Below are 19,984 nucleotides of genomic sequence, written 5' to 3' on the forward strand. Positions count from 1 at the left end.
ACTTTGAACAACCGTGATTAAGCTAAAAGTGGTTCTGACAGCTGTGAAAAACATTGCACACATGTAAATTGTAGGAAGCAACGTGATGTTCCTTTACGGATACAACTGGAATAGGGTTTGCTTTTTTGATTTAGTATAATATGTAGACTTTTCCCAGTCAACATGGACCATGTATAGCAACTTTGCATTTTAAAGTATAACAGAGGTCTTAAAGGAATAGCTCACAAAATTCTTTTTAAATTTGCTGAAAATTTACTCAACCTTGGGCCATCCAAGAGATTTTCTTAATCAAAACAGATTTGGTGAAATTTAACATTACATAACTTGATCACCAGTGGATCCTCCGCAGTGAACGGGTGCCATCAGAATGAGAGTCCAAACAGCTCATAAAAACATCATAGTAATCCACAAGTAATCCACTCCACTCCAGTCCATCAATTACCGTAACAAACTGTAGCTAAAATACGAGTCCTTTATCCATAATATTGCTGTCCGATGTGAAAAAGTCATATCCGTCTGAATCAGGAGAGAAATATGAACAGATCAAGCACCGTTCACAAAAGAAAAAAAAAACAGCCAGAAGCAACAGTTTAAATTGAAAAGTCTTTGTTTCTTACAAATACGCAGCTTTTCATTTTACAAGATGTTAATTGATGGACTGGAGACTTATGGATTACTTGTGGATTACTGTGATGCTTTTATCAGCTGTTTGGACTCTCATTCTGACGGAACCCATTCACTGCAGAGGATCCATTGGTGAGCAAGTGATGTTATGCTAAATTCCTCCAAATCTGTTCTGATGAGGAAACAAACTGATCTTGGATGGCCTGAGGGTGAGTAAATTGTCAGCAAGTTTACATTTTTGTGTAAACTATTCCTTTAATGTCACAGCAGCAAAAGAAAGTTTAATAGTAAAGTGTCATGTTCTTAGAGCTAGAGACTTACTAGTGTTGATGAGAAACTGGTTGGAGACGCCAGGATGGTCAACATCATGTATCGCACTGGCAAATATGGCAGCGAGAATTTCAAGGTCTGTAAACACAGCCTGAAAATAACAGACAGAAAGATTTTCTAAAATCTCCCATCATAGTACACTTTTTTAATAGTCAACAATCAGACGAAACAGCATTGCATACTGGGACAGCAGTATCGTACCTCAAGGGCAGGGGTTGATAACAGGACGTGAGTTGACTGTGTGACATCAGCAGCATGGATGTTGTTGTGATAGGCAACGTCTGCATGGTAATGGTCCTCTAATGTCATCAGATAGGTGACAAACGTGTCAAGGGGAATTTTAAATGTCTTTAACAAGTCCCTCTCCTACAGAAAGACAACCCATAAGCTTTGTCCTTGTTAGCAGGAAAAGACATTAAAGCAAACTTGAGCTTGAGGGAACAAATACTGTAAAAATGTACCTGGAATATTGTGTGCATCATAACCGTTAAAGGTCTGTTCCCAGAAAATTCTGACACTTTGAAGACATTAAGGCCCCATTTATTTACATCTTCAAGCTCCTGAAATGACACAAAGTGAAGACATATAGTTTGATTTTCTATATTGAAGTTTTCTGTACATCTCTAATTTATAGCTGTTTTATTTTATACACTACCTTTAAAAAGTTTGAGGTTGGCAAGATTTTTTTTAATGTTCTTGAAAGAAGTCTCTTATGCTCACCAAAGCTACATTTATTATATCAAGAATGCAGTAAAACAGTGATATTACAATTTTAAAAAACTGTTTTCTATTTTGATGGCAAAAGTCTTCAGTGCCACATGATCAAATTCATGATGAAATCATCATATTATGCTGATTTAGTGCTCAAAAAACACTATTTTGTTTCTTATTATCAATTTTGAAAACAGTTGTCCTGCTTAATAACAGCATTTATTTAAAATAGAAACTTTTTTTTTTTTTAAATCCGAACTTATATAAAATATTTTTTTTTATTATTGTTTAATACATATTTTAAGATTACCTTGGCCAGCTCATCTTCTGTTTCAGTTTTAACTCCAAACCGAGGGATGCTAGAGTTGGTAAGGCTGGAACTGTGCGTTAACTTTTTTACCCCACTAATCTGGGACATCGGCCTTTTCTTCTTCTCCTTGTCTTTCTGAGACTGGGGCGATGGCATTTCCACCTCGTGTTGCTTGTCTAGAGAAACAGAAAATGCTCATAGAAGGTTCTAGACATTTTTGTAAAAGAATAGTGGGCTATGGTCATTTAATGGTCTCACATGTGGCTGATTATTAAGCTACACGACCGTCAGGCTACAGAGCTGCTGTTGACCTGCTTTTTGCTCATAATCAGCACTTCAGTTGTTCTAGTTCTCTGAGTTTCCCCAAAAATTTCACAAAGCTGCCCTCCTCCAATCAAAATGCTTTAACTCATTTGTTCATTTAAAAATGCTGTGCATGTTGCCATAACATTATAGTTGTATTCTACACTCATGTAAACATCCGTATTTGATTTTTATTATGGTTTTTGTGGGACACTCACCTAAGAATGTACTGGAGATGAACTCAGACACCTGGTTACCAGATCGGCTCATCTCTGAGAGGTGAGTCAATTCTCTGTTCAACATCCTCTTGAACTGTTGAGAGATAAACAAACAAGGAAAATTATTATTTAGATTTAGACATTTTGTGTGAAAAAAGTCTGACTGTTTTTCGAGTGTCCATAATTATAAAAAAAGAAAAAGTAAAAATATCTAGTGTGGAGGCGTTGTGTAACAATTTAGCGCCATTGTCCAAACACCCCCTCTTTTATTCACTGCTCTAGACACCATTTTACCTTTTTTAATCATTTAATGGATTTTCCGTTGTCAGCTGTGTCGCTATCTATTGGCAGATACACCATGGTTCCAAACAACCCAAAACATATGCATCCTCTCACACTGTTGAGAATGTCAGGTCAAAACGACCTGCTGGGTCACACCAGATAGACGCCACAAAACGAAATACCTTTTTCTCCATTTCTAACAACATTTGCAGACACCAGAGATGAAAACCACCTCATGCTCAAAAATAAACTTGCTAATGTGCGCAAACAAAGAACTAAAACAGCCCAGCGACAGCACATGATGTGCTGGTGCTTTTTATAGTAGTTTGGTTCAAATAGTGATACAGCCTAAACAAAAATAGGAAAGCAAAAACTAGCGACAAGGCATAGAATAGAAAAAAATGTTTTAAAAAAAAGTAGGTTTTTAAGAACTGTAATTATGATGAAATGCAGATTTTAAATATAAATAATCTAAACATAAAAATACCATTAACAAATCCATTCATTTAGATACCTGTCGTTAGATATCATGTTTCTTTATGTAACCACATACTGAACACCAGTAATTGTTTGTTTGTTTTATTTATTTATATAGCACAATTAAAACAACACAAGGTTGACCAATGTGCTGTACAGTAACAACTAATAAAAAGCCATATCACAGAAAGAAAAAAAAACAGGTAAAACAAACATCATAAAATAACGAACCCCAATATTGAAAGCTCAGTGTGATCAGCCAAAAGCTAGTTCTAATAAATACAGTTTCAAATAAACAATAGCAGCCCATCCAACCACATTCCAATATAAGAATACAGTATTTCATGATTAATTAGCTTACCTTAATATATCCCCAAGAAACTGACAGCAAATAATTTGCCTCAGGCATTTTGAATGAGTAAATCCAGATAGCAGATGAGATTAGAAAACACTGGCTGGTAGGTAAGACGAACAAAAACAGCTCAGCGAGAGGATCTCAAAGCTCTATTTATTTTGTAATCCTCCTGAACTAAGGTTATGATATTACACTAAACCCCATCTGAAAAGTCCAGAAATTCCAAGGCATTCCTTGCGATGGCCGACTCCATTGTTAAGAAACCTGGCAAGATTCCATCTTAGACAGAAGAGGGCATGAAGAAGCCACGGCATTGTCTGACAGCATCTATCTGTGAGCTGCGCACTCAAACCAAATAGACTGAAAAATGTCTGCACCTTGGAAGGAAAATATGCCCAGTTAACAGCTTCCAAATAAGGCTGCGTTTACACAATCCTTCAGGTGAGAGCCTCTGACTGCAGCCCTGCCAATCAGGCGGCTCCTCCAGATTAGAATGAGCTCATCGCTGCAGCCGATTGGCCAAGCTGAGCTCGCATGTAAATCCTCTGGGAGTGCTTTCCTCCTCAGGACCCCTCCCACTTCACCCTTTAAATGTCTGCAGCTCAGTTGGAGGATGTGTTTCTTTGTACTAGAGCTATTTAACACAGCAGATAGCTCCCCAAAAGGGCACAGTCATTATGTGTGGTTTGGATTAATGCATGTTCACGTCATGTTTGAATATGTGCATATGTGTGTGTGGACAGATGCGAGTGTATGTGTGAAGAGGTGAGGTAATCTTCATGACATGACGTGAGGTTTGGAAGTGGACATTGTGTCAGCCAGACTCATAAAATATTCAGTGAAGTTCATTCACATAAATCCACAGAGGGGAGTCAATGGAGAACATATGTCATATGAACAAGAACAAAACAAACCGATGACGCCATGCTAGATTTGTCTTGGTAAATTGTTAATGAGCCCTTGAATAAAGCAAAAACTATGCCGGGAAATGTGCCATTTTATTCTTTTACTGATTGTTACTGGGGAAAAAAATAATAATTCTAAGGGCTAAACAATAAAACATTTTCACTGGCCCAATTGTAACTTTTTACTAGCCCTGCCCTATGGCAAGACCATTAAAAGTGACACCTGTATATTACATTTAATAAAAAATAAAATATAAATGTAAGAAAATAATAAAATTATATTAAATTTTATTGATTTAATTCATTTATAGCTGTCATGGAGCAAATAAAAAATTTGTATATACACATATATATATTTACAAATGTACAAGTTTTAATTTGCTCCATGACTGCAATAAACATAATAAATGTACCAATTTGCCAATGTACCATCTACCAATTCTTTCATATTTATCAGCAGAATTCTGTCAAATTGGCAAATTCACTTATTTTTGCAAAAAAAACTAAAAACTAAAATTTAGGTATTTTATGCACTGTAATTATGATAAAATATGCATTTTAAACATATACATTATGAATATAAAAATACAAAAATGCTAATACTGTATATAAGATGGCTATATACATAATAATGCTTCTTCCTATCCTTGCATATCAGCAGAATTCTGTTAAATTTGCAAAACTTCAGACAACTTAGAAAAATACTAAAATGTTCAAGTCATAAAAAACCGCAATCTATATGCAATATAACATAAATATATGGTCAGGGCCTGAAGTATTTAACCAAATGTATGATGACTGCGTAATAGACTTCCAATGGACTACTATCCAAAACCACACTGTACCCAGAGAGCAAGTGACTAAAAAAGTACCTGTAGGCCTTGTACATTTTAAGAAACATATCACTGAGGTATTGTACCAAAACCTGTGTCTTTACACTGAGCTGGACAGAGCCGGTGGCAGAAATACGTACAGCACGGCAGCAAATAAAGAGCTGAGGCAGTGGAGCTGACAGAACATGGCCAAGGATTATTTCACACTTCTGGTCCCTGTGTACCACTAGTGGGATGCTGAGTAATTTGCAGCTTTACTGGAGCAGATGAGCCGACGGTAATAGGCTGTTGGGGGTCTGTGCAGACAGAGGTGACTGTGTTTCTATTGTTGGAACATCTAGAGGGTGTTAAAACACGTCTCCCAGCGAAAAATGGAAAGATATCACACAATTTGTAGCTGTGATTCCTTGAAAATGTGTTTTCTGGGACAGAGGCCTAAATAATGATTTGTTCCTGAATCCATCCCTCTGGTTTAATAATATGCCTTGTAGATCAAAAGCAACGTTCATTCATTATTTCTTCTGAACTTGCAAGAGGTTTGATGATATCAATGTAAAATAACAATGTTGAGGTCAAAATAACATAATTCTTATTCTAATATAAACTGCACATATAATATTTCAGCAGACTAAACAGCAACAACATAGCCATTGAGCACAACATAGCCATTGAATTACAATGATGCATAAGTGTTCAGTATCCATAACACACACACACAGCTTTGAAAAAGGACATTTCTCAGATGCAATTCAGATGAGCAAATAATCAACAATACAAAAATAAATCAAATTCAATATTACAAAATACCAGATCAGATAGCATGTATTTTCCTAAAGTGACACTGTCCAACAGTTACATGAAAGCAGGTTAAATGAAATCAAAAGTAATCAAAATGAACTTACAGTAAAATTACATAAAACACAAAATAATCCAATAAAAATGACTATTATTAATAATAATATATGTACTAACCAAAAATTGCATTAAATTCAAATAATAATAAAATTTAAAACAAAGCAGTAACATAACATGCTTTTTACTGGAGCATTATTTTGACTTTGAACCAACTTGGTTGTAGTAGTATACTGTTAATATAGTAGTGTTTAATATAACAGATAAACATACTATCAATAGAAATAATATACATTACATAAAAAGATAGAACATATAGAATTATTAAATAATATTTCTTAAATAATATTTTACATAATAATATAAAAATATGAAATTATATTTTGTTAAATCAGTAATATATTTTATTACAATTAAATATATATTATATATTTTTTTATATATATATTAATATATTTTATATATAACGATAATGATATTATGATAATGATATAATGATGTTATATATGAAGAGTTCAATGCCACCGATAAATGCCACTTTTAAAAAAAAGAGCCGATTGCCGTGCATTATTCTCCACATACAGCGTGATCTGAACCCTAAACACGATTTGTCAAAAATGCCAGTATTGTCCACTTCCAAGGCATTGCGAGTTCACATTTTACTGCAGAAGCCTTGTTGTTTTTGAACAGAAGCCGATAAGTCCATTTTAGCGAATCAGCGCGCTGTTCAGTTCAGGTGACAAGGCTACTGTCTCTTTGAAAAAACGTGCAAGCTGCGAGGAGTTTCGTCAAAGCTGACTAAAAGTGATCGAGGATGAATTTCGATGAACTTGATGCACCTGTGATATCTTCCTCAGGGCGTAAAAGGAAAATAAAAGCTGAAACGTTTTCACGGAGCCTTGCAAAAGCAGCGCGTTACAATGGTGAGGGAAAAGCTGCATGTCACATCCATACAGTCTATAATCACAACAACAACGTTTGTCAAGCATCTACATTATCATCTCAGGAGATTACAAAGATTAAACGAGTGGGTTTTTTTACTCAAAAACATGAAATGTGGACTGTTGGAGTTTTGCTATAAAACAAACTTTTAATATGAAAAAAACATACTTTCAATGAACTTTAATTTTGTAAATTACCTGTATTTGTTTGTTATTATTACTTAATCAAAACAACCCAACTGCAGTTTGATTGATATTACTTGGAATGCACAATAAAAAAATGTGATTTCTGAAAAAAAATAAAGTTATCGGTTTTTGCAAATTAACTCTTCATATGTATATGTATATATATATATATATATATATATATATATGCGTGTGTGTACATGTGTGTGTGTGTATATATATATATATTAGGGGTGTAACGGTTCACAAAATTCACGGTTCGGTTCGATACGACACAGTGGTGTCACGGTTCGGTGCGTTTTCGATACGGGGGGCGGGGCAATTGGTTATGTCGCAATGTTGGAAATATTTATGTTTTAAACCATGAAGGCGAGCCAATGGATATCACACAAGCACGCATTTGCACCAGGGTTTGCACACGTGCAAACTTTGCGCAAGATTTATTCTGGTGAACGTCTTAATCTCAAGTCAATTCACTATAAGCAGAAAGTGAAAGTAAAAACGTAATGACGGAGTAATGACGGAGCTTTCGACATCAGACACCGCATATTATCTCAGAGACAAAGAGAGATGAATCTATTTCAACATATGCTGATAACGGTATAGCCTATAGATGTTTTTCATTTATTCCCTTAATATTTCTCTTGTGGCCCATACATAGTAAAAAAATAATTTAAGAAACAGGTTGTTTTATAAAGTCGGTGCTTGAAATAAAAGCTTTTTATTTCTTTGATTTTTATTGAAGACTGCAGTGTTAATGCTTCATAATAAACCTAATAAAAATAAGAATGTAACAAGCCTACATTAATTGGAAATGCCAAATCCTCTTAAGATTGCCAATAATTTATGTTTTTGACAATGTCTCTGGCTATCGTCGATACAAGATCATCGTCTTTCGACGCACCCCAGCAAGGGGAGGTTATCACTGGGCCGACAGCACGTTGCCTGTTACGTCGTTTGGGCTGCGTTGTTTAGTGCAGTGGCACTGATATTTCACACATTTTAAGCTCTTTTGTTTTCCAAACGTAATAGGATTTGTCCAACAAATCGTTTGGTTTGTAATGCGTACCGAAACGAAAGGCTCATACCGAACGGTTCAATACGAATGCGCGTATACACCCCTATATATATATATATATATATATATATATATATATATATGTATATGTATTTATATATATGTTTATTTATAAATATAAAACACCATTATTTGTGGATAGCATAAGGTCACATGAAAATATGTAGCCTTGAAATATTTTATATAAATGATGTACCTGGACTGATTTGCTACCCAGATATCACTGTTTGATCAAAAAATGTGCAGTTCTGCTTGAAACTCTGTCTTTCAGATTAATCCCTATACCTAAAAAATTACATTTTAGAGTTATAAAACAAATCTAAATTGAATTATTATGGTGAAATAGATATGTTTTTCTGTCACTGAAATGGAAAATGTATTCAAGCACCCAGGCTAATATGAACAATAAAAACATAAAAACAATGGCAGCTGGACATCTCCACACAACCACTAAAAATGTTTTTCATAACAGTCTAGCTATTTCTGTTCTGAAACAACACGAAAACAGTGTTATTTATAACAGTCCAGTAGGATATAACACTTGCGTGGCGAATGTGAGGCAGTTTTATACGGGATACGCCACTATTGCTAAAGCAACAAAGCAAACTGACAGGCCTTGTGCGTTTCCATGGATACTGGGTATTGAGGAGGGAAAGGGAGGGGGGGGTCAAGTGAGACGTATGAAAATGTGAGTATTTGACGCTTCTGTTACTTATATCTGGTCACCTTTGTCAGACCTTTAGCCCGGTTGTCTAAGAAATATTAGAAGCATCTCAAATCTTGTTTTTTTTATAAGGTGTTGTGGCTGAGTGGACTAGACGGGATACACACTACAGGCTGATTAGCATGCTGTATGTGTACTGGGGCCTTGCTGGAGACTGCGAGCATGCGCAGTGCAGCCTGAATGATGATTCTGCTGCTGTTATTGCAACCAGTGCACTGCTTAAAAGACACCAAAGCATGACCATATAGTGACACTCAACGATCTAAATCATCTAAACAGTTTAGTCGTTTATTACATAAGCTGACTGACTTATGAATAAAAAAAAAAAGTTACAAGTCCACAATATGTGCCCCATTTGTGACTGTGAGTGGAAACTGAATACCCGAGACACAATAATTGTACTTCATCAACTTGCAGAACTATTCTAGGGAAACCTAAAAAGCAAAAAATAACCCAAGACGCCTAGATATTCTTACCTTGTTGGATGCCATCTCGCTGACCGAATGCCTGGTTTGGAGGGTCTCAAGCTGGTCGAGGCACCAGTCCAGCTCCTCCAGGGTATCTGTGGCCAGTTTCTGGTAGGCCTCCTCTGGAGGAAGAGAAGGAGGCAAGGAGTCAGATCTCAGATGCTTTAGGGGTCTAACTGAGGCTCCCAGCAGAGGGCCCAAACTGCTGTAGACCGCCATGTTGGGATATCCCGACAGAACGCATGGGTGATTCTTCATGCTTTGCTGAAGCCCTCCACAGTGAATGATGGGGCCCCAAATTGAGCCAAAAAACAAGGTTTCCAAAAACACCGTAATCCAAACGAGGCACCGTAACGACCAGGAGTGGGAGTCAGATCTCGTGAGAAGCAGGGAACACTATATCCCTTACGAAAACATACAAAGGGGCCACACAAACCAACACTCACACCGCTCACAAACAAAACGACAGTCACCGCAGAATCTATAGTCCTACATGTCGAGGATCCCGGAGTCAAACCTCTCATCTCGGGACACGGAGAATGTCATTGCTGTGGGCAGGCCCATCTCTGCGTGACAGATGCCGGTCTACATCCAAGAAGCAGAGGAGCGTGCGGTGGCCCCTAGGAGCATGCAAACCGACCCATAACAAAGCACACAGGCATAGTGTCATAACAATAACACACACGTATACTCGTTCATTCACGCATATGAGCACAAACGCAAAGCATATAGAGGGCTGACGCCAACAGATGAGTGACTTGTCCCTGTTTCCAGTCTGCCGCAAAACAGAACAAAGGTGCTCGCATCTGCCTGCCCCCTTTTCTCAGAGCGGTGGATGCCCTGCACGAGCACGGGGCAGCCGTGGAGCGTCGCTAGCCGAACGTGAGCCGAGCTTCCTCTTGAAACAGAAGCCTAAAGCCTGCCAGTGCCGCTGCATGCAGGAGAGTGAGGACTTCAGCTAAAACATGACATGAACTTTACAGGATTTGGAGCTGAGGAACTCAGGTCTTTCACAGCTGACAGTCTGAGAAGGGTTAGAGGTGTCCAATGTGTTTTTTGTTCTTGGAGAGGATGCTTTATGATTTAGGCTTATAAAGAATGCAAATAATTTAGTAATGAAATTGTGGTCAGCATTTCAAGTTTGCTGAGATGGTACCATTTATGAACGTCAAAACATCTGTTGCATGTGCATTTTCGAGAAAGGTTATTATGACCATAATAGGGCATAAAAATAAGTGAAAAAAATAACAAAAGACTTACAAAACAGACATCAGTGCAGCTATGCTAGACATGTTGTTACTGGAAACAACTATGAAAACAAAGCCAGACAGAATACATGTGCCACATGTGCACTCCTTTAACAAAGCATACATTATCTTATTCATTGCCTGTCTGTGTGTGTGTCTCTCTCTCTTTCTGCATGTGTGGTGAAGCACACAGGGCTGGGGTGCCACTTTCTCTGAAAGAGACTGCACTGACGTCAATGACATTCTTCTCGTGCTTAGCGCGACATCATACACCAGCCCATGAGAGGGCACTGGCTCCATAGACAGGAGAGCTGTGGTGAAAAGCTGGACTGGATTCCTCCAATCTGGGTCACAGGCTCTCACTACCATATCAGCAAGGAAATCCTCATCAAAACATTTGAGGATTTGTTCAGATACACTACAAATCACAAAAAACAACCTTAAAAAGATACAGATAAAAACTAAACATGCAGTGAAAGTCTGTTTGATTACATCTTTATTCTCCAGTTGTGAGCAGAATTCATGTAAATTGCAACTAGACTAAGGTTTTACTAAAATGCAACTGAATGCGAGTACGATTATATATTTTTAACAGTTTTTCTAGTTTTTTTTATGTTCATATGCATTTTCAGTGGCAAGGGTTTTCAAACGGCCATAGTAGTGGGTCTGTAGAAAATAAAAAAGAGGCTTTTTAGACCAATATGTATGGTTAAAGGTGCTATATAAATACATTTAAATTATTAGAAGTTGTGCCTTGGCAAGTAACTGTTTTATTTAAAGTACTAAAATTACTAAAATGAAATCTGAAATTAATTAAATATATATAGAAATATAAAAAATCTAATCTAAAACTAATAAAAATGACAAAAGCACATATCAAAAATTGAAATAAAAACTGAAAATATAAAAATAAAAGTGAATTCAAAATGTTAACAAATACTATAAATTAGACCAATATATATGATTAAACGTGCTATATAAATACATTTAAATTATTACTAATTAATTTGAATTAATAATATTTTCTGGATAATATTTTAAGAATTCACAATGACAACATAAATGCCAATTATTTATTTTTTAACAACATGTTGTCTTGATAACATGACACTTTTCTTACACTTAAAATATATGGCTTTATATTTTACGAAGCAGATTTTTCACAATTATATTATGATTATATTTGGGTCCTTAGTATAAAAAGGTTTGATATCCCCTATTTCTATGGTGTTCTGGGTTGCTAGATGATTCCTTACTGGCCCAAAGTAAAAAAAAGCCCACTTCCCTGTGGCATTCTGGTCTGTAAATATGGCTCTGGTTCCTGCTTCAATGCAAGTCTATTAATCACTAGTTTTATTGTCTGCGCAAGTCTGATCACCCCTCTGCTTAACAAGCTGAATGATTTTAGGAATCATGCCATAGCAAGCCCCACTAATTAGTCATTTAGGTGGCACTTTTATCCACAGCGACTTCCAGCACACTTATTAGGGAGAGACAACATGAAGCTAAGTGTCTTGCTTAAGTCTATAATGGTGATAGTTTACAGATCACCCCTTTCAGGGATTTTAGCCTTCTGGTGACCAGGTCGTATCTTCAGCTGCGGGCATCATCATCCTATTCTATATTAAGGTATATGGATATCTAGGCAATCCACACTTAACACCCACCAGGGTCTTCTGACACTTTTAGTGGTCACATGACATCTAAACTCAGCATGGGGATTTAAATTGTATAATGTGTCCATATGCTGCCACTGCCTCTAGTACAAATCAATATTATAAATCTATAACACTGGTGCTTTTTATCTCTGCAGCTGAACAATCTGCTCATGCTAAACATCCAGCAAGCACTCTGTACAACAGTTCTAGGTCAAACACCTGCATCTCAAAACAAGCTTTTCTTTGCAAACCTTATAAATAGACCGTAAATAGAAGCTAATAAATACAATGAACAGTGCCTCATGATTATGGCAGACACTGTCACATCCCAGGATGCTCTATAAAGTATGAACAAACGATTAAAGTGAGCAAAAAGTATCTTTAAAGCTTTAATTTGGGCATAGAGGTTATTATGACATATTATTTAATTTTTCTTATCCGCTTCAGAGTACATGACATTGTGATATGTGATGACTGGAGGTTGCCCTTGTGCTGGTATAGACAAAACTGAAGGTGCCGCACAAAGACAACATGATCCCTCATATCAGACAGTGCCTAACAGTTCTCCACAAATTAAAACACCCCTTATCCTAACAATAAACAAACCGAAAAGCTCAGAGAAAGTGCTCTTTACCATTTATCATATATCTGATAAAATGTGAACTCAATGATGAAAAAAAAGCTGAAGTAAAATAAAATAAAATAAAAATGAAAATTAGAAGTCGTGCCTTGGCAACTTAGTTTCCTTTAAAGTACTAAAATTACTAAAACTTAAACTGAAAATTAAAGCTATTATAGAAGCATAAAAAGTCATTTAAAACTGTAATAAAAATAACAAACGCACATCAAAAATGAAAAAAAAAACTGAAAATGTTAACAAATACTATATCAGTATATAAACAATAACATAACACTGCTTTTAAATTGGCATGGCAATATTTAAAATAGAAAGTAATGGTACGACACCTGTGTAGGAGGTCTTTGTGATGGGAGGTGGGTTACACATGGGGGATCTCCTGGTAGAGAAAGAAAGGAAACAAAGAATGTGTCATTGTGTATGATGCAAACAAAAGTAACAAAGACTGCTGTTACCAAACTTACAACATTCTGTCAAGATTCAGTGTTATGATAAAAATGTGTGCATGTGAATTTTTTTAAACTGAAAGCACTCACTTGTTATTGGCCCTTTCTTGTTGTACATTTGTTAAAGCAGCAAAATTATTCCGGACAGTCCTTAAACTTGCCAGAACCTGAGAAAAGATGCATAAAATGAGTTAGATTGTGTTTCATAATTTTTGAAATTTTTAAATATTGACATTTAATATTGCAACACCTGTGCAAAAGGAGTAACAATCATGTCATCACCGTGTCTGCAAAAAAAGGACACAATACTAATTACAACAGCACAAGCTTTTTCTATTTATAGTTTTCCTTATTTGTCTTTCCATTTATGAATAAAACATGAACATTAATAAAAAGAAATGTGTATGCCAATAAACCAGTTCTGCATTTAAAAGAGACATTTGCTCACATGTCACTGGCGATGGAGGAGTTTCTGGACATAGACTTTGGTGAGAGGTCATAGTCGCTGTCAGAGCGATACAGGAAGGACTCTCTCCTCTGGCTGTGCACAAAGTTGGCCTGGAGGATGAGACCTGACCCCGGGCTGGCCATGGGATCCAGGGGACTACGTCCTGATGAGGTGCCATTGTCCACATCAAAGCTGGGGAGACAAAGCAACAGGACAGTTAGCACTGATGTTAAATGAGATAACTGGAGGACGTTAGAGTAGCATATTACTCAGGTTGATAGAGTTAACAATTTCCAGTAATATGGGCATTTTGTTGACAAATTTTAGCAACTGTTGCAATTTGCCCCCTTTTTTTTGGACAAATGTTTGCTATTTTCTATTATCAGCCTACAAAGATGTGTGTGTTAGGTTAGTTTTAAACAAAATTTTATGGAAAAATAGCATAAATTGTTTTTAGATTTGGTAACTCCTAATAGTGACACAAGAGACCTAATGAGGATACAAGCAGTGTTTTTTCCTTGTCCAGATTAAAAATAAATTCCTGCTGTGGACAAAACTGTCAGGACTCATTTCCAAATAAACATGTAATCAAATAATATAGATATGAAAAATTAAAAATAAACATAGAAATAAACATTAAAAAAGAAACACTTTACAATAAGGTTCATTAGTTAACATTAGTTAACAACATTAGTAAACATGAACTAAGAATGAACAATACGTCTATAGCATTTATTAATCTTAAATGCTAATGTTAATTTGAGCATTTATTAATGCATTATTAAAATCACAAGTTGTGTTTGTTAATGCACTGTGAACTAACATGAATAAATACTGAACAACTGTATTTTCATTAACTAACATTAACAAAGATTAATAAATAGTGTAATAAATGCATTGTTCATTGTTCATGTTAGTTAATGATAATACAGTCGTTCAATATTTATTCATGTTAGTTCACAGTGCATTAACTAATGTTAACAAACACAACACAACTTGTGATTTTAATAATGCAGTAGTAACTGCTGAAATTAACATTAACTAAGATTAATAAATAGAAGTAGAAGTATTGTTCTTTCTTAGTTCATGTCTACTAATGTTGTTCACTAATGTTAACTAATGAAACCTTATTGTAAAGGGTTACCAAAGAACCATGAACAAAAACCAACACAAAACTAAAAATTCAACAAAAAAAACATACACAAAAAAACTAAGAGGAAATATTTAGCAAAAAGTAGAAAAATAAAACAAAACAAAAATATAGACATGAAAAATAACCAATCGAAATAAACATTAAAATATAAACATAAAACAAAAACCAACAAACACAAAACAAAAAATAAACAAAAAAATATACACAAAAAGCAAATATTTAACAAATAAGTATAAAGCAAAAAACAGAAAAATAAAACAACTTAAAATAAAACAAAACACACACACACACACACACACACACACAAAACAAAAAATAAAGTAAAACTTAATTTTGATCCAAAGTAATGTGACTAACATTATATTTCGTTGTAATATTGTAGTGCAAAAAAAACAAAACATAAAAAAACAACTCTTCCAGAAAAAGTCCCAATTTAGAGGGCTTCCCCAGCCCAGTGGGAGCGCCGTCCTTAACCTTCATCTCTCTAGACCTTAGAGCCACCCAACTGTGCTTACAACAAGCTGACCCATAATCCCCAGGGAGTATTAATATAATTGCTCTGCCCTGGGTATTTTCCTAATTGCGAACGGTGATGTGGCTGTACGTCTTATTCTCGCTTGCCCACCGTCATCACCTCCATGCAGACGAGTAACGTAGTGCGGATGGATAAATCCATATTAGTGGTTCAGTCTGCACCTTGGTGACTTCAGCAGACTGTACTGTCTCGCACATAAAGGGCCAATGATTTATGACCCACGTAAAACGGGGGATTGAGTTTTGTTTTGACTGAGAACAAATATGTCAGCAACAACAAAACTCACGCACAGTGTGAGGACAAAACTGAATTTGGAGTTTGTGTCCTGTGCTTTGTCAACCCAACACGCCATGGCACTTGACTTTATTTTTGTGTTTCATTGAGAACTGGCTTATTCACAGTTAAAACTAGAGCTGGCGGTGAGAGGCCCGCTCATGTGCTGCCCTCATCTCTCTTGGGTCATATCACAGGAATGCACCGGCTTACCGTCTCACACTCTCAACTCTACACATGCATTATGAATGAGACTGTTCTCCTTTTACTGTAACCCATACAAAAGCACTGATGCTTACGCTACAAAGGGGAATATGGGCTCTTATAATAATCATAAATAAATCAACAAGCATGAAAATGAAAATGCCTCACTGATTCTAGAAAGATGGGACAAAACATCTCCAGTGATTAGTTTTGAAAACAGCACCATTTTTACTTTTTTGAGATTAATCTCAGATTATCACTAGAACCTTTATAATATAAATATAACATTTATTTTTATATGCTCTTTATTTTATGAAATTATACAGGGTGAGCCATTTATATGGATACACCGTAATAACATGGGAATGGTTGGTGATATTAAAGTCCTGTTTGTGGCACATTAGTATATGTGAGGGGGCAAACTCCTCAAGATGGGTGGTGACCATGGTGGCCATTTAGAAGTCGGCCATCTTGGATACAACTTTTGTTTTTTCAATAGGAAGAGGGCCATGTGACACATCAAACTTATTGGTAATGTCACAAGAAAAACAATGGTGTGCTTGGTTTCAACGTAACTTTATTCGTTCATGAGTTATTTACAAGTTTCTGACCACTTATAAAATGTGTTCAATGTGCTGCCCATTGTGTTGGATTGTCAATGCAACCCTCTTCTCCCACTCTTCACACACAGATAGCAACACCGCAGGAGAAATGCCAGCACAGGCATCCAGTATCCGTAGTTTCAGGTGCTGCACATCTCGTATCACAATTGCCTTCAGATGACCCCAAAGATAAAAGTCTAAGGGGGTCAGATTGGGAGACCTTGGGGGCCATTCAACTGGCCCACGACGACCAATCCACTTTCCAGGAAACTGTTCATCTAGGAATGCTCGGACCTGGCACCCATAATGTGGTGGTGCACCATCTTGCTGGAAAAACTCAGGGAACGTGCCAGCTTCAGTGCATAAAGAGGGAAACACATCATCATGTAGCTATTTCAAATATCCAGTGGCCTTGAGGTTTCCATTTATGGTGCACCACCACATTATGGGTGCCAGGTCCGAGCATTCCAAGATGAACAGTTTCCTGGAAAGTGGATTGGTCGTCGTGGACCAGTTGAATGGCCCCCAAGGTCTCCTGATCTGACCCCCTTAGAAGAGTGGGAGAAGAGGGTTGCATTGACAATCCAACACAATGGGCAGCACATTGAACACATTTTATAAGTGGTCAGAAACTTGTAAATAACTCATGAACGAATAAAGTTACGTTGAAACCAAGCACACCATTGTTTTTCTTGTGACAGTACCAATAAGTCTGATGTGTCACATGGCCCTCTTCCTATTGAAAAAACAAAAGTTGTATCCAAGATGGCCGACTTCTAAATGGCCACCATGGTCAAAAACCACCTGTGCTCAGACCACAAAATATTTTACAGAATAAAATATTTTACAAAACCTTTATTTATATCAAATCAATCAATCAATAATATTTAGATTGTAATTATATAATTTTTGCAAATCTATAACTCAAAACATGCTAAACAGATTAGTCCAAAATTATTTATTTTTAAATAAATATTTATTTTGTTTTGTCTCAAAAACAATTGGACAAAAAAAGTGTTTTTCACGTACACTACCATTCAAAGGTTTGAAATTATTTTAATGTTTTTGAAAATATTCTCTTAAATTTACCAACGCTGCATATTTTATTAAAAAATGTTAATCCAAGAAAATGAAAGAAAGAAAATCACTCACTGCTCTCGACTGATTTACTTCGTAGTTTTAACAAGAATTAATCCACAGTCAAACCAAAAATTATTTAGACACCAGATATAATTTTTGATATTTTTTTTACTAGTGGGTGCAGGACACTATAGTTCATTTATGTACGTGAGTATAGCAAAATAAAGTGAACTGTGACATATTATAGCCAAAAATTATTCATACAGTGGACTACCAGTAAAATTTATTAAAACATTTAGACCAAAAATTATTCAGACACTTTGACCTGACCATGTTTTGCTTAAGTGTTTTCTTTAATTGCTAATGTGACCTTTTTACACCCCAGACAGAACAAAATGAAGCATTGCTTGGTAATTGGTCAACAAAGTATTGATAGTTGTGTAAATATTGTCATACTGTATTGAATTTAGTTGTCTGAATTTTTGGTTCCATTCTAACAAAGTTAACTGGCATCAAGATGAATTTGTTCTGACACAGTTTAACTCTAAGTTCTTGACATATTTTATTACCATTTTCTAAACTATAGCAAATAAACTATGATAATGTGAGAAATGTTGAAGGTGTCTGAATAAATGTAGGTTTGACTGTATATTTAATTTTTACAGTAAAGACTACGCAGTGCTATTTTACATTTGATTATTCGGTTTCTGTACCTGGACACCTACAAACTTGAACAAACTTAAACATTGTGTAAATAGCACAAATAAATGAATAGAACGAACATACAAATTAAACTATTTCAAACAGGGCCCACTGTTACAACCTGCACCGGTGCCTCGCAAACCCCAGCTACGGCCCTGCCTGCACAGCCTGGAACATAACATTTATTTCAATGATAAGCCATTTTCACTGTTGTCCTCGCTTGTTTATTTTTTGTTAACAACTGTTTATTGAATTTTATTCCTTGGAACAGTAGTACAAAACAAAAAGCAGCTGTACAAATTCAGAACCCACCCCCTGGTAGACTTAAAAATAAATAAATAATAATAATAAAAATATATTAATAGATAAAGAAATTAAATAATTTACTAAAATTTTAGAAAAGAAGACACAACATTAAAAGCTGAATGCCATGAATGAACAGTTTTCACGTTAGATCCATGTATACGAGAAGTAGAGAGTTCCATCGAGATAATGTCCAACAAATACACAGTCCAGGTTCGTCTGTCCATTGTGTGAGGAGGATTCCAACGGTTGACCAGCTATTTTTTTGCTGCTGTGAGAGCAGCTAACAGTAAAGATCTTTGTTGGACGGACAAGGTGAAGTCCCAAAAGTCATTCATGAAAACATGGTGCGGAGTCAAACATATCTCAGTACCCAACAAATATGATAGGTCCAGTGAGAGCTGAGTCCAAAAAGGTGAGAGAGAGGGGCACTCCCAAAAAAAATGCAAAAACGTGCCTAAAACTCCTTGGGAACAGAGATTACACTTAGGAGAAGATGACAGATTCATATAAAAACATTTCATTGGAGTCAACTTCCAGTAAATCCTATGCAGCAATTTCCAATGAATCATTTGGTGATTAGGGTTTTTAGAAGACCGTTTAAACATACCCCATACCTGATCGGAAAATAAAACATGCACATCCTCATTAAGATCCTTAGCCCAAACAGTAGTAATAGATAAAGGTTTGTATGAATGCTCAAGAAGAAAGAGATAGATGACTGAAGCAGAGGAGGGAGATTCCTTAGAAGGAAGGATTAGTGCAATATTTAAAGTCCTCCGCACCAATATTAGGACACCCTTGGTTTTAGTATCCGAAGATGAGTGAGATACCAGTCCTCGCTTGTTTCTTCACAATACCTGCAGAACTTCTGATGGTTCGGCTGGTAGCCGGCCTAGAAAATGGGCGGGTTTATGCAAATATTGGGGGCGTAACTATTAGTGATCCCGACTGTTACGCAACAGTCGGTGTTATGTTCTGATTCGCCTATTTTTCAGTGGTCTTTTTTATTCACGAGATTTACATAAGAAGGAGGAAACAATGTGTCACGTGTCGGTTTCCTTTCAGTTCTGTTTTGCCCTAATTTGGTAGTTCCTGTC

General features: G+C 36.1%; 1 protein-coding gene across 3 annotated transcripts in view; it reads right to left on the bottom strand.

The window, feature by feature from the left end:
* pde4d (phosphodiesterase 4D, cAMP-specific) overlaps positions 1-19,984 on the bottom strand; it is a gene marked incomplete at both ends in the record, with an annotated part of 148,254 nt that overhangs the window by 6,967 nt on the left and 121,303 nt on the right. For all 3 annotated transcript variants that reach the window (XM_079384645.1, XM_079384646.1, XM_079384644.1), the window contains 10 exons: positions 946-1,045; positions 1,156-1,320; positions 1,416-1,514; positions 1,976-2,151; positions 2,497-2,590; positions 9,606-9,718; positions 13,468-13,517; positions 13,675-13,751; positions 13,835-13,871; positions 14,033-14,224. In XM_079384645.1, coding sequence (XP_079240771.1) covers positions 946-1,045; positions 1,156-1,320; positions 1,416-1,514; positions 1,976-2,151; positions 2,497-2,590; positions 9,606-9,718; positions 13,468-13,517; positions 13,675-13,751; positions 13,835-13,871; positions 14,033-14,224 — 1,103 coding nt within the window. The remainder of the gene's footprint in view (positions 1-945; positions 1,046-1,155; positions 1,321-1,415; positions 1,515-1,975; positions 2,152-2,496; positions 2,591-9,605; positions 9,719-13,467; positions 13,518-13,674; positions 13,752-13,834; positions 13,872-14,032; positions 14,225-19,984) is intronic.

This window comes from Barbus barbus (assembly GCF_936440315.1).
Source record: "Barbus barbus genome assembly, chromosome: 29".
NCBI lineage: Eukaryota > Metazoa > Chordata > Actinopteri > Cypriniformes > Cyprinidae > Barbus > Barbus barbus.